At 34.1% G+C, this 15717-nt stretch overlaps 1 protein-coding gene across 2 annotated transcripts in view; it reads left to right on the forward strand.

Annotated features, from left to right (window-relative positions):
- The window catches only part of tctn2 (tectonic family member 2), a 40739-nt gene that overhangs the window by 13381 nt on the left and 11641 nt on the right, over window positions 1-15717 (forward strand). The window contains exons 5-14 of one of the 2 annotated variants that reach the window (XM_087253290.1): window positions 3120-3220; window positions 3872-4071; window positions 5941-6061; window positions 6163-6301; window positions 8176-8256; window positions 9443-9556; window positions 9639-9719; window positions 11156-11245; window positions 12282-12399; window positions 12500-12603. In XM_087253290.1, coding sequence (XP_087109416.1) covers window positions 3120-3220; window positions 3872-4071; window positions 5941-6061; window positions 6163-6301; window positions 8176-8256; window positions 9443-9556; window positions 9639-9719; window positions 11156-11245; window positions 12282-12399; window positions 12500-12603 — 1149 coding nt within the window. The remainder of the gene's footprint in view (window positions 1-3119; window positions 3221-3871; window positions 4072-5940; window positions 6062-6162; window positions 6302-8175; window positions 8257-9442; window positions 9557-9638; window positions 9720-11155; window positions 11246-12281; window positions 12400-12499; window positions 12604-15717) is intronic. The other variant, XM_087253291.1, reaches the window with a different exon arrangement.

Consider the following 15717-nt stretch of genomic DNA (forward strand, 5'->3'; position numbering starts at 1 on the left):
ACGCTCTATGTTTCTGGACATTTTGTGCAATTCTTGGTTTGATTCATGCTGGTGAGTGGGCTTGACAATTCACCTGTAGGTGATGCAGTCTTTTCTCCATATATAATTACATTTTATAATTACATTTATTTTTTTTAGCAAGCATAAATGAGGAACGTCAAGTAGTAAAGCTTAAGGATTGCAAAGATTGTAGGTTTGATTTGCTGACAATGCATAAACTTAGAACATGTATTGTGAATCTTGAATGGAGTCAACACTCTTCTCCTCTCCATATGCATCAGACACCTTATAAATGCTGTGGTTAGTAAATACATTTTATGTTAGGCTATAATAGGTGTTTTTTTTTTTTTTTTTTTTTGAAATTGTCCGGTTGCCATTTGTAAAAAAAAAAAAAAAAAAAAAAAAAAACGCCAACATAAACCATTAGACTATTAATCCTACCTGTGATTTTATTTATTTATTTAGCCTATTTTAATAACTTTTCATTTTTAAAGATTTAATTTTCATTTTTAGGACCATGAGCTACAAGTCAACATAAAATCGACTTGCTAACTGTTAAATTAGGCATACAGTATATTTTCTGGTGTTTAATTTTGCATGAGGAAATAGCAGTATAGCCTAAATTACATATTTTTTAAGATTATCGTTCAGCCTAACTGCAGCGCATGTGAGAGGTTGATCCGCAGAAAATCCACTTACTCACACACCATATACCCATTTCATTTATAACACTGTATAAATGTTTATAATCATTACTTAACTTGGCAGGACGATCATCTTTAAACTCAAAAGGCATTTTTAAGTGTCCTAACTTGAGACTGCTGCTGCATAATGGGATATTTCTTTTCACAACTGTAAAAGACGCATTAGCGATTTCAAAATGAAAGCAAACATTCAAAAGGGTTCTGCATTTTGTCAATTTTATAGCTTAATTGTAATAAAATTAATAATAATTAATATAATCAATTATATTATTAATTAGACTACTGTGGGGCTGTGCAGTGTCCAACTAAATATTTTTATTAGGTGCTCTAATATTAATTCTTAACTAAAGAACTAATGTAAAAAATGACTGACAGCTGTGTCTCTGCTACAATGAATTTAACAGCGAATTTATTTAGCTTTTTTTCCCCTTCAGAGCTCAAGATAGTTGTATTAAAAAATGTTTAATTAGGCTTGAAAAAGCACCTGTAGGTGACACGCTCTTCTCCTCTCCATATGCACCAGATAACATTTTTATAAATGCTGTGGTTTGTGAAAGCTCATATCCATCATACAGTTATATTTGCATTTATTTCTTTAGCAAACTCAAATGAGGAACATCAAGTAGTGGAGCTTAAAGAATGCAAAGTTTGTAGGTTTAATTCGCTGAGAATGCATGAACTGCATAAAGAAAATGCATTGTGAATCTTAATTAGAGTTGATTAACCTGTAGGTGACACATTTACTCCTCTACGTATGCACCAGACACCTTCTCAATTCTTTATGTTTCTGGATATTTAGTGCAATTCTTAGTGTACTTCATGCTGATAAGTGGGCTTGACAAACCACCTGTAGGTGACAAACTCTTCTCCTCTTCATATGCACCAGACACCTTCTTATAAATTCTCCATACTTCTTAGAAAACTGTGCAATTCTGAATGTACTTTTTATATAGGTGAGTGGGTTTGACAAACCACCTGCAGAACACACACTCTCCTCTCAAAAACAATCAAAAAACACTTACTTAAAACCATTTTTTTTAAACTAACTTAGACTCTTCAATGCAATTGTATTCTGCTGCTCTCTGATGATTTGAAGAGCTTTTTTATTCTCACTTGAAAGTTGCTTTGGATAATGTCTGCTAAATGAATAAATGTAAGTGAGGATGTGTAATTCATTTTAAATAGAAGTCTCAGAGGAATAATAGATGTGTATTGGGTAATTAGGACATTGCCTTCTGATACCATTGTTAGTAACATGGTAAAGCTTATAGTTTTATCATAGAGGAGTCTTTTTTTTTGGGCAACAATTTTTATTTTAAACATTGTCATACAAATTGACAAAGGTTTAAATTTTCAGCTTAGCAAAAAACATAAAATAAAATATATAAATAGATAATAATAAATTAATTAAATTAAAATAAAAAATACAAAAAGCAAAAATACAGTTAGAATAAAATCAATTCCAAATAACTTAACACGCTTTGAAAGAAAAAATAATAATATATTAATGTTAAATAACACATCAATGACATATTTGTCTAATCTATAAGCTTTCAATGTCTGTCAGTTCAAGAAACGAGTCACCATCTAAATTCTTTAAAAAGTCATAGAATATTTTCTTTATAATTATGAATATTGTTTTTCAAAAAATAGGTTATCTTTTCCAAGGCAAGGCAAGAGGTCATCCCCTTTATCCAGTGGGATACACCAGGACTGTCTTCTTTTTTTTCCAACAACATGCAATTACATGTTTAGCTTCCAGCAAACATAAAATTAACAGCCCTCTTTCATGTTTGGTGACATCAAAGTTCAATGGACAAATATACAATATACACAAGCTGGGGTCGAGAGGAATTACTTTACCAAGGATTTGACTTTGTACAATCCCACATACAATGAAAAAAAGCTCCCTTCTATAGAGTAATCTTTAATAAATAAATAATAAATAATAAATAAATAAATAAACAAATAAGGGAGCGTTCACTCAAAAATGTACATTTTCTCACAATTTCCTCAACTTTTATTTGTTCAAACCCTTTATGATTTTATTTCTTCTGTTGAACACAAAATAAGATATTTTGAGGAAAGCTGAAAACCTGCAACCTTTGACTTCCATAGTAGGAAAATTATATACTATGTAAGTCAATGGTTACTTTCAGCATTCTTCAAACTATCTTCTTTTGTGTTTAACAGAAAAAAGAAACCCATAGGTTTGGAACAAGTAAAGGTTGAGTAAATGATGACAGAATTCTCATTTTTGGGTGAACTATCACTTTAATTCATTGTTTACTCAGACTGCTTTTTTTCTAATTTTTCGAACCACAAGGAGAAATAAAATAAATAGTTCATGTATATGAATATAAGGGCGAATTAATAAAAATACCTTATATCATAATATCTTTTTGTGTTTTGCAGTAAATAAAACAGTCATTCCCAACCAAGTATTTCAGCCTCTCGGCCAGTGCCCGTGTGACATTTCTCCAGGCGAGTGTGACATACGCTGCTGCTGTGATCAGGTAATAATTCAAATTCTGAGAGAGTTTAAACACATTTATTTATGATAGTTGGAGGTGACACGGTGGCTCAGTGGTTAGCACTGTCACCTAACAGCAAGAAGGTTGCTGGTTCGATGGTTACTGGACCAGTTGGCATTTCTGTGTGGAGTTTGCATGTTCTCCCCATGTTGGTGTGGGTTTCCTCTGGGTGCTCCGATTTCCCCTACAGTCCAAAGACATGCACTATAGGTGAATTGAATAAACTAAATTGGCCGTAGTGTATGACTGTGTGTGTAAATGAGTGTGTATGAATGTTACCTTGTACTGTGTTGCAGCTGGAAGGGCATCCGCTGCGTAAAACATGCACGAATAGTTGGCAGTTCATTCCGCAGTGGCAACCTCTGAAATAGAGACTAAGCTGAAGGAAAATAAATGAATGAATAAATGAATAATAGTTGGAAAGTAAATCAGTCCTTTTTATTAGGATTCTGCTTTTGAACCTACAGCGACCATCTTAGCAACTATTACTAGTGTTTAATCATTTGCAGTCATATTTGATAGGGGCAGGCACAACAACACATTGACTTTGAAAGTAAATTTAGTATTTTTTATGAGCACATTTTCCTGAAAAATCACAATGTGGGCTTGAGGTTGTGAATTTCCTCTTTTCAGGACTGTACTCAGGAAGTCCTGGGGCTCTTTGCAGCTCAGTGTTTTCTTGGACCGTACGGGGGAAGTTTCAGTCCTGTTCCAGAGTATCAGTGTTCTGCTCAGCCTTCTGAAAATGACCCTGATTGGTTCCCCTTCCTCTGTGTCATCTCGCCCTCCTACAACAACCCTTTTCTGGGACTTTTTTATCATGGTGGAACAGTGTAAGGAGATGTTTTTTTTAGTGCCTTGTCTTCTGTACGGTTTCGGTTTGTGGAATAACCCAAATTATACCTAATGTTCATTGGCCATTTTTAACTAAACTAGTGTTCATGTGATCTTTCAGAAATTATTGTAATGTTAAAATGCTGATTTGATGCTCAAAACATTCCTGAATCTATATTTATTGTAGTTTCTTAAGAAAATTGCAATTAGAAACATGCAATTATTTTTCTGTTACAAATGTTATTTTATTTGTAAGAGAAATTACTGTTATTTGCATTAAAATAAGCAATTGTTTTCATGATATTATTGTTAGTTTAGAACCAAACAAGGTTATTGTAGACTTGCATTTTTAAATTAGTTTTTATTTCGATATTATTTTTAAATTTGCAGTACATTTACATTTTTTCTATTAATGATAGTTTTTTAAGTTAGTTTTTATTTTGTGAACCCATGCACTTTAGGTGAATTGGGTAAGCTAAATTGTCCGTAGTGTATGTGTGTTTGAATGAGAGTTTGCATGGGTATTCCCCAGTGATGGGTTGCAGCTGGAAAGGCATCTGCAGCGTAAAAAATATGCTTGATAAGTTGGCGGTTCATTCTGCCCTGGCGACCCCGGATTAATAAATGGACTAAGCCAAAAAGAAAATAAATGAATGAATGAATTCTAGTTTAACAGAGAGACCTTTTATAATAGTTTACGTTTAAATAAGTGGCAAGAGGAATAGTATGCATTAGAAAACAATAAATTGGATGAAATACAACCTGAAATCATACAACCTGTTTTAAGACATTTTAAGATTAGATTTGATCATGTGATTTTTACCAGATGTCATAATGGACATACGAGAATAACTCAAGGTTTCTTCCCTAAAGGTGAAGACCCCATTCAGTACTTGTAACACATTCTCCTGGACTGTCCTGCTTTTAATAATTTCAGAAGGATTTTTGTATGAAATTAACTCTCTTAAGGACATTTTTAGCAAAGTGATATCAGGACAATTTTTTTTTTATGTAGTAACGGTAAAAAAAAAAAAAATAAATAAATAAAATTATTTATTTTATGTATTCATTTGTTTGTTGTTTTTAATTGTAAGTATTATTGAAAATAGCCCTGGTTGTTGACATGACATTACATTGAAAATACATTACATCTAGTTTAACAGAACACATCTAAAATTGACCAGAGCAAAACTTGATGTATAAGTGGCTAAAATAAAACAGGCACTGAAAAAAAAAAAAAAAAAAAAAAAAAAAACCATATATATATATATATATATATATATATATATATATATATATATATATATATATATATATATATATATATTAAATGTGTAATTAAGCATGCATAGTTTACATTTTTTGGTAACCAAAGTAAAGAGAAAATATGGTTTTGTAAATAATCAGCTGCAGGTCAGAGTTTCTACACAAAGTGCTTATTATTCTGTTTTTTTTCTTTCTTTCTTTTTTATTTAGGTTAAAATGTTCATTTATTATGATTTTTTTAAATTTTCTATATATTTTTTGACCAAAAGTTTTTATCTTGTTTTTTGTTTACTAAAATAACCTTGATACCAAAATGACCAAGTAGTTAAAAATATTTATATTTTCTCACACAGGGAATTGGTGATCTCTGATTGATTTTCTTTTAACATTTTTCTTTTAATTAATTAATTTTTTATTTGTCAAATTTTCTTGTATGGTGATGAGTGAGCTCCACCTTGAGGATAAATAAAGTAGGAAGTTATAAAGTTCAGAAGAATTGCATTTATTGAAAGTAGAAAAGCTGCTGTTTTAGATCATTTAAATGCATCCTTGTTGAATAAAAGTAGTTATTTTTAAAAAATGAAACATACTTTTTTTTGCAGCTCTCCAAAACCAAGTCCATCATTCCAAGCCCCACAGATGACAGCTACTCTTCCCCCCATAAACTACCGCCAAGGGGATCCAATATTCACCAAGGATGACAAATACTTCACCATCCCACAGGTTAGAAGGAAATCTAGAAGTTTTGCCTGATTCCTAAGTCCAAACATTCATGTATGTGATATGAATATTAACAGCGGTTTTCTTATCTGTCCTCTGAACAGAACACGGGAACAGGTCAGTGTGTGGAAAACGCACCAGTGGCATTTTTGGAGAACTTTGAGTTCCAGTGTGTGAGGAGGCTTCAGTTTTGTCCATCTCCATCTGATGACCTGAGGGTGGATGTTAAAGATGGACAGGGAGGTAAATTATCTATAGGATTTTGGTAGATGATCAATTTGATTTTCGTAGATATTTCATAAGGTTTTTGGTAGATATGGGTGGCACGGTGGCTTAGTGGTTAGCACTGTCACCTCGAAGGTCACTGTTTCTAATTCTGGCTGGGCCAGTTGGCATTTCTGTGTGGAGTTTGCATGTTCTTCTTGTGTTAGCGTGGGTGTCCTCTAGGTCAGTGGTTCTCAAACGTTTTTCATCAAGTACCACCTCAGAAAAAATTGTCTCTCCAAGTACCACCAAAATGAGCAGTATTGAAATACAGTAGCGCAGTAGGCCCAGTAAAGCAGCTACAACTCTGCACAGTTAAAAAACGTGGCAGATTACATCAGCAATATAGGCTATATGTCATACAGTATATGACATTATATACATCATTATTGATAAATTTTGAAATGTGTGTAGCATGTACATGACATATTTCATTCCTCCGCGTACCACTAGAAGGAAGCCTGCGTACCACTAGTGGTACATGTACCACACTTTGAAAACCACTGCTCTAGGTGCTCTGGTTTCCAGTTTTACAGTCCAAAGACATGCACTATAGGTGAATTGAATAAATTGAATTGGTCATAGTGTGTGTAAATGAGTGTGTATTGATGTTTCCCAGACAGTCCTGTTTTATAGCTGGAAGGGCATCTGCTGTGTAAAACATATGCCAGAATAGTTGGCAGTTCATTCTGCTGTGGTGTCCTCTGAAATAAAGACTAAGGGCCTACTCACACTATGCCATCCGTACCGTGCTCAGGCCCGTTTCCCGGATCGTTTGAGAAGTGTGAGTGCGCTGAATCGGGCTCAAGCACGGTTCACTTGGCCGGCCCTGGCCCGGTTGGAAGAGGTGTGCCTGAGCGCGGTTCACTTGGGCGAAACTGAAAGCGAGACGTGACTTTTAAGGGATTGTTTCATATCAATTTATTAATCATTCTTACTGTTCAGTGAACGCAAACTGCCGTAGTTTATTAAAGACGAGAACTCCTCACAGCACGACAGCTGCGCGCCTTCAGCAGACCTCCTCATTCCTGCAGCACGAGGGCTTTATGATTGTTTATGAGCGCCAAAAGTGGCGGATCTGTTCTGCGAAATATCTGACTGCGTGTCACCGCATCCCTAAGGACTGTTTGGCGAAATATTTGACTGCATGTCACTGCATAACAAACGACTGAAACGATATAACTAGAGAAATCTCCACTGTGCTGCTGAGTGAGAGAGCGCTTCTCACTGAACAGAGCAGCAGTGATGGCGTAAGCGTGCCGAGGCCCGTTTGTGGTGTGAGTGCGGGCCGTCGGGGGAGAAAGGAGGGGGGATAAGCGTGCTTTGGCCCGGTTCGAGGCAACTGTACCTAGTGTGAGTACGGCCTAAGCTGAAGGAAAACTAATGAATGAATGACTAGTGCTTCAATGTGTTTTCCCCCCTTTCAACTTCATACAAAATCCAAATATTGCTTGATACAGTAGATATTAAACATAACATCTGTTTGAATAACTTGTACTGTTCTTTGAACAACATAACATTCAGATTTGTTTTGAAAGATTTCACAAAAAATGAATGTCCATGAAATTCCACAAAAGCAAATTGATTTAAATTGATTCATTTAAGAAAATGTAATTCACTTCATGCCACAGAGGTTAATCAGATATATTTAAAAGTGCCCTTTAGCCATTTGGCAGTGTTTAAGAATTCAACATTATGCATTTGAAGGAATGGCTTGCGAGAAGTGAGTTTGCCCTCAATTGTAGACTTCTTATATATAAATATAGCTTTCAGTTCACTGACTGTGTTTTCTGCCAGTATATGCATGCAAATATGTGTATGTGTGACTGTGCATATGTTTGCTTGCTTTCCAGGTGTGATCGCGGTCAGTGTTGTGGATGATGTAGCTGACAACGTCAGGTTATTTGTGTCAAATTCTCCTGAGGTCACTTCAGGTCAGTTATTCAGGTTAACATTTTGAGCAGTCACCAATTTTAAAATCTATATAAAAATAAATAAATAAATACACATTTAAGTATATAATTTTACATACCTAAATAAAATATATATAAGCATATGTACTAAATAATTTTATTTAATGGAGTAAAGGCTGTTAAAATACATGTTATAATAGTAACAATATTTCTGTTTTTGGTCGCACTTTATTTTAAGGTACAACTCTCTGTATTAAAAAACCATTAACCATGAATTTGATCTCAATAAGCTACTATTGCTTTTAGTTAATAGTTAGTAAGATAGTAGTTGGGATTAGGCTAGGTTTAAAGATGAATAAGATCATGCTTCATAAGAACTTTAAAAAAGTGCCAATTTCTTAATAAAAGGCAGGTAATAAGCCAGTAGTATGATTACTACTGGCTAATAGTATACTAGCATTAACATGACTTTTTCTTTTTGATTAATTAGATTTTTAATTAGTATTCCTTCTAATAACATAATCTTAGATTGACCTCAAATTTTTAGATGGTACTATACATATAAAATATTACTGTCATTTCTCTTTTTTTATTTTCTAGACAGAAAGTATGTACAGTTAAAGTCTGAATCATTAGCCCCCCTTTGAATTTAATTATTTTTTTTCTATTTCTCAAAAATGTAAACATCTCACAGAGCAAAGAAAATTTCACAGTATGTCTGATAATATTTTGTCTTCTGGAGAAAGTCTTATTTGTTTTATTTAGACTAGAATAAAAGCAGTTTTTAATTTTTTAAAAACCATTTGAAGGTCAAAATTATTAGCCCTTTAAGCTATATTTTTTCAATAGTCAAACCATCATTATACAATAACTTGCCTAATTACCCTAACCTGCCTAGTTAACCTAATTAACCTAGTTAAGCCTTTAAATGTCACTTTAAGCTGTATAGAAGTGTCTTGAAAAGTATCTATTCAAATATTATTTACTGTCATCATGACAAAGATAAAATAAACCAGTTATTAGAGATGAGTTATTAAAACTATTATGTTTAAAAATGTGTTGAAAAAAATCTTCTCTCCGTTAAACAGAACTTGGGGAAAAATAAACAGAGGGGTTAAAAATTCTGACTTCAACTGTATGCATATTAAGGGTAAAGTTCGATCTTTTCTTCTTGGTGTAATTGCAATGTTGTTGTTTTCTATTTAAGAACCACAGCAGTGTGATAATGTCGTTGTGTCCTTGCGTTACACTTTTTACTGGAGAGAGAACGGTCTCACCGCCATTGCTGTGACACGAACCACTGCAAACATCACTGTACCTGGTGAATATCACTCTCTCAATATAAAATACAGCTTTACTTTACGTGCTTGTCATATGAGCTGCCTCTCAGTCATACTTAACAGTTTTTTTTTCTTCAGTAACTTTGACAAGAATATATTCTGCTGTGTTTGTGAATGGAAACGAGACCTCTCAGCCGTACTCCGGTAAGCCAACACAAATGATGTGAATTTGTATTTAGGAATGTAATGATATTTTTTATAATATTCTAAAAGTTGAAAAGGAAAGTTGCTGTTTTTAGGCTGATATGACTAGAAATTATTCTCTCATTCTGGTGTAATAGTCAAGGAACTTTGTTACCAAACCATGGCTACAGCAGGAGCAGTGATATTACGGAGCATCTGAAAATCAGCTAACTTCCATCCGTATAATCAACATGACAACCTGCTTGCATAGAGAGCACATGTGAGAGATTATTCAGAGCATATTTACTTTGGTGCAGATCATCAGCCTGCTTTAGCCATGGTACAACAGCAAAGTTTCTTGATTATTACACCAGAATGAGAGTATAGTTCCTAGCCACATCGACTTAGAACAATGCAACTTTTAATTTACTGTCAGTCTTAGAGTGAAGCTTTAAATAGGAAAATCATCAAAACTCTTTGTGACAAATGAGCAAAAGCATTTTGTTCTGCTTTAAAGCATAATTGTTATATCAAACATTTACAGCGGGGAAAATAAGTATTGAACATGTCACCATTTTTCTCAGAAAACATATTTCTAAAGGTGTTGTTGACTTGACTATGTTGATGGCAACCGAATAAATCCATATATGCAAAGATAACAAATCTAAGTAGAAATGAAATTATGTACAATAAAATTAAATAATGCAGGGAAAAAGTATTGAGCACATGAAGGAAGGGAGCCGTAGAAAGGCAGTAAAAGCCCAGACAGCAGCTAAAATCTCTCTGCCTTTCGTCGGTGTAAATTAATATTAGCTGCTTCAGTCCAACATCTACATTTGGATGATGAAGATGAAACCAGGGTGGACATTTCAGCAAGAAAAAAAATCCAAAACACAGCCAAGGAAATTCTCAATTTCTTTTAGAGAAAGAAAATCAAGATGAAGAATGGTCCAGCAATCACCTGACCTGAATCCAATATAGAATACAAAATAAAGATCAGATTTGATAGAAAAGACCCACAGAAGCATCAAGATTTTTACACTCTGTTTAAGTAAAAAAATCACACCTGAGCAATTCATTGGACTTCATTCCCCATATTAAGCTGCCATCACCAAAAACAGCCTTTCATATAAAGTATTAGATGCATTTCAGTAGTTTAATAATTCTCCTTGTGTCATTTCATTGTTATGACACTTAACTACTTTTTCAGATTTTTTTTGTTTAGTTTTATTGTTCTGTTTGTATTGTTTGGGTTTTTGCCAAAATCTGGTTCAATTCCATGTCAGCGGCTCCTTTAGAAATATTATTCCCAGGAAAAAAACATGACGTGTTCAATAATTATTTTCCCTGTTGTATCAAATGCATGTTTTCATTTTAGGAATAAGAAAAAAAAATTAAAACTTCTTTAGAGGTTTACTTCCAAGTCTTATGTTCATGGATTACTGATGTTTGAACAGGTTACCAAGTGATGAGGCCAGTGATTGGTGGCGTTTTGGACTCTGAAACAGGAGTTGTACAGAGGACCCAGATCAGTCTGTGGCAGCCAGGTAGCATATTAGTCCAGAGTTTCTGTAGGTTCTTAAAAAGTTAGTTTAAAACCACGAATTGAAAAAACAACAACATCCTGTTTCCATTGGCAACTATATAAGGGTTCTCCCCCATTTTCTTTGGATGGTTTAAGTGATATAAACCATAATTTTTCATTCATTTATTTTCCTTCAGCTTAGTCTCTATTTTAGAGGTCGCTACATGGAATGATCCAAGTATTCCAACAAATGTTTTACATCGGATGCCTTTCCCAAGCAAACACCCACACACTCATTTACACACATAAGACACACACGGGACTCAAACCAGCAACCTTCTTGCTGTGAGGTAACAGTGCTAACCACTGTACTCCTCATGTTCACCTGGGTTTCCTCCAGGTGCTTTGGTTCCCCCACAGTCCAAAGACAGACGCTATAGGTGAATTGAGTCAACTAAATGGGCCATAGTGTATGAGTATTTGTATGAATGTGAGAGTGTATGTGTGTTTCCAAGGACTGGGTTGTGGCTGGAAGGACATCTACTGCATAAAACATATGCCATAATAGTTGGTGGTTCATTCCGTTGTGTTGACCTCTGATAAATAAGGAACGAAGCCGAAGGAGAATGAATGAATGTTTACGTAACGCTATAGAATGATTTTTCCTTCATTATTCTGTGATACTGGTCTTAAATTTTATTCTAAATGTCTTAAAATCACAGTTTACAATGTTTTTTTTGCTAGCGCATATTATTATTCGTTTGCAATTAATCTGTGCAAAATAAAAAAAAGTTTGTTTAGGTAATCTTCAATTAGAGTCTGACCAGTTGTTTCTCTTTGAAGTGGCGGTCCTTCTCTGTTGACGTCAGTTTGATGCTTCAGCCACAATATTCCTAAAATATTCCCTTTTAGCTGGAAATACTTGGAAAGTCTCAGTAACTTTGTGTTCACACAAGGTTTAAAAACATCTTAATTGCAACTTGGTGAAGCCTGTAGATGCTCTGTTGTCAATATAACACTTTTAAAGCCTTATTTTGATGTGTGTCATGTCTTCACAGCTGGAGATGGCCAGTGCTCTTCTGCTAAACTGAGATCAGCTCTGTTTGGGATCAACTCCACATCAGGCTGTGTGGTTCCTGTGAGTTTAATGAATATGACACAGTGCAGTCTGTTAAGGTAGATGAGTTCTTCTGAGAATAATAACCTAATATAATAATTACAGTAAACTCGACATAATAATTTCACTGATGTTTTTCTTTCTCCTATTGTCGCACAGAGAAACGCTGCGTTCTCTTCTAGATGGATTAGTGACCGCTACACTAGTCTCCACTTCAGGATTACCAGACTTTTACAATTTGACCGACTGGGTCAACATTACTAGTGAGCACTATCATACAGTTATATGAATATGTATCATATATTAAACTAATTGTGTTGACTATAAAATGTATAGCTTTGGTTTAAGATGTTTACACATAAACAAGTCTACATACACTGTTATTTAAATTTAATTAAAATATCGTATCATTTATAATTATTATGGCTGCAGTTAGTTCAACAATTTATTTAACACCATCTTGTTTTTATTAGTTAGTTAGTGGAATATTACTTTATGTTAGCTTCCAGTGGAGTTGACACCATTCTAAGGGCCCACGCTAGGGATGCTCATTTCAGTTAATTTTGCCAACCGACAACTGCCACTCATCAACTGAATATCAACCGTTAACTGGTCAGATTAATATCAAATTAGTATTTATTTAGAATTTAGAAATATAAATTGACGTGTCTATTTTAGGTCCGACACATTAAATATTGCATTTTAAATACTGATTTATTTTAACATGCAAACAGCAGCCTACAGAAGATATTAACAACAGAACATCTTCAGGCATCTGCCTTGTTTCCAACAGCATAGAAAAAAGGTTAAACTATATAAAAAGAATAAAATAAATAGTTCTGCCATGGATTATTTTTTTACTTAAATTTCAAATGTACGGTTAAAGTCAGAATTAATAAACCCCCTGAATTATCAGCCCCCCTGTCTATTTTTTCCCCAGTTTCTGTTAATGGAGGGAAGATTTTTTCAACACATTTCTAAACATAATAGTTTTAATAACTCATTTCTAATAACTGATTTCATTTATTTTTGCCATGATGACAGTAAAAAAATAATTTTAATAAATTTTTTTCAAGACACTTCTATACAGCTTAAAGTGACATTTAAAGGCTTAATTAGGATAATTAGGTTAACTAGGCAGGTTAGGGTAATTAGGCAAGTTATTGTATAATTATGTTTTTTTTCTGTTGACTACTGTAAAATATATAGCTAAAAGGGATAAAAAATAATGACCCTAAGATGATTTATAAAAAATTAAAAACTGCTTTTATTCTAGCCGAAATAAAACAAATAAGACTTTCCAGAAGAAAAAACCTTATCAGACATACTGTGAAAATTTCCTCACTCTGTTAAACATCATTTGGAAAATATTTTTAAAAAATATAATTTCAAAGGGGGTTTAATAATTCTGATTTTAACTATAGATTACAGTAAAAAACACTCACAGAGTTCTTTTAAACCGGCTCTTTTTTCCAATCATATTTTTTTCCCTCCGTCAAAAAAAATAGCAGGCTACCTCAAATCGATCCACAGAAAATATGCATTTAATTAATGCTCTGCTGTTTATATCAAAAACCTCGGACAACATTTTAATAGAAGTCATTAGTTTGAAGAATATGTGTTGAAAATCTGATTTTACCTTGGAGCTTGTGTGCTTTTATTTTCTCCATCTCACTCGCGGTTTATGCGTGTGTGCTGCATGTTATGAAAAACTTTAGCCCCTTTCACACATACAGACCTTTCTGGAAAATTACCAGAAAATTTTTGAAAGGTCTGTACGTGTGAACAGGCCCTTTTTAAAAATACCAATAAATTTGTTCCAGCAATTTTCTGGAAAGAGAAGTTGTAACTTTGCCGGTAATTTGCTATAATGCTGCTGTGTGAACACCGAAAAAAAATTGCCGGAAAGATCATGTTCACTCTTAGAACACGCTGACTTGAGATGTGTAATCCAGCAATTCAGAACATTCAGACGCATTCACATACGCGCTGTTTATAAAAATAAAACCCTTTTCCAGACACATTTAGCTGCTAGATGTTAGTTAGAGAATGTTTATATGTTCCTTCTGAATGCCAACTGTGGAAAAAATTACAGCTAAAATGCTTATGATAAGCCGTTGTTTGTTTACCTTCAAACTCTGCTTCCTTCATTTGGCCGGTGAGCGCCAGCACACACACATATTATGTACATCTCGACATGCGAAAGTTTTCCTCTATATGCTTTCATCGAAGTTGTTCACAACACTGATCCATCCTCAGAGTTTGTAATGTAACCAAATGTTTACAAATACAAGCACGGTCGTTTAGAACTCATTTCTGGTTAATGATGTCAGAATTTACCAGTATTTTGGAATGGATGAGTGAACGGTCTTTTCTGGAAATATTTCGTAACTTCTTTGCCTGTGTAAACAGCACTTTTTTGAATTTACCTGTAAAGTCGTCCGGAAATTTTCCAGATATTTACCGGTATCACTGTGTGAAAGGGGCTATTGACAAGGTGCATATGTTGACTTTTTGTATAGTATAGGCTACTATAGCATATAACAGTTTTGTTGTTTACATATGATACTGCATTAATTTGCATACATGTTTTAAAAGCTATAAAATGAAAGCCTCAGTTTGGTGTGGAGTCATCATTTAGCAAAAATCAGGAAAATCATTGGATTTGTTTGATTCATGGATAAGGCTGCGTAGACTATTTTAAAAATTGATATTTTATAACTATTAATAACTGTAATTTTCCAAATGGAAAAAAGTTGATTTGTTGGTTGTGCACTAAATCATCACAACTATAGTTTATTTGTTGTGTTCATGAGCGGTGCCTCTGATAAAGAGGAAATCCTGATGCTCCTACTTGTGGCCGGCTTGTTTCCAAAGAGGCGCACATTTTTTCCAATTGTGCAAAAAAATTTGGTATTTATGACGCAGATCCAAGACAGAGGCAATCAGCATCAGCACTGGTTTGGCATCAACCTGTCTGTGTCAAACTATGAGCAGTAATATCCTTCTTTCATTTTGCCAATCTTTGGCAAAATGCATTTGTAGGCATGTGTGGTTGCACGCGTTACTGTCCAGCCAGTTAACAAATATGTGTTGCACATTTATGCAGGCAAACCCCTTTTTAACCGTTTAACTGAGACATTAATTGGTTCAAAATGCACTCTTTTGGTTAACTGTTAATCTGTTTCTATGAGCATCCCTAGCCCATGCACTTCTGGGGCCCCCAGAGTTACTATTAAGGGGCCCAATCCAACTACCATTTCCCTAGCCCCCCACTTTTGTATTCTGATTTATGTACTTCTTAGGGACCCCCTCAAAAATGAGATGGTTCATCTAATGGGGCTATTCCATTTAATACATTTAAATTCAAACCACAA

This window comes from Danio rerio, chromosome 5, assembly GCF_052040795.2.
Source record: "Danio rerio strain M-AB ecotype USA chromosome 5, GRCz13ab, whole genome shotgun sequence".
Classification (NCBI taxonomy): domain Eukaryota; kingdom Metazoa; phylum Chordata; class Actinopteri; order Cypriniformes; family Danionidae; genus Danio; species Danio rerio.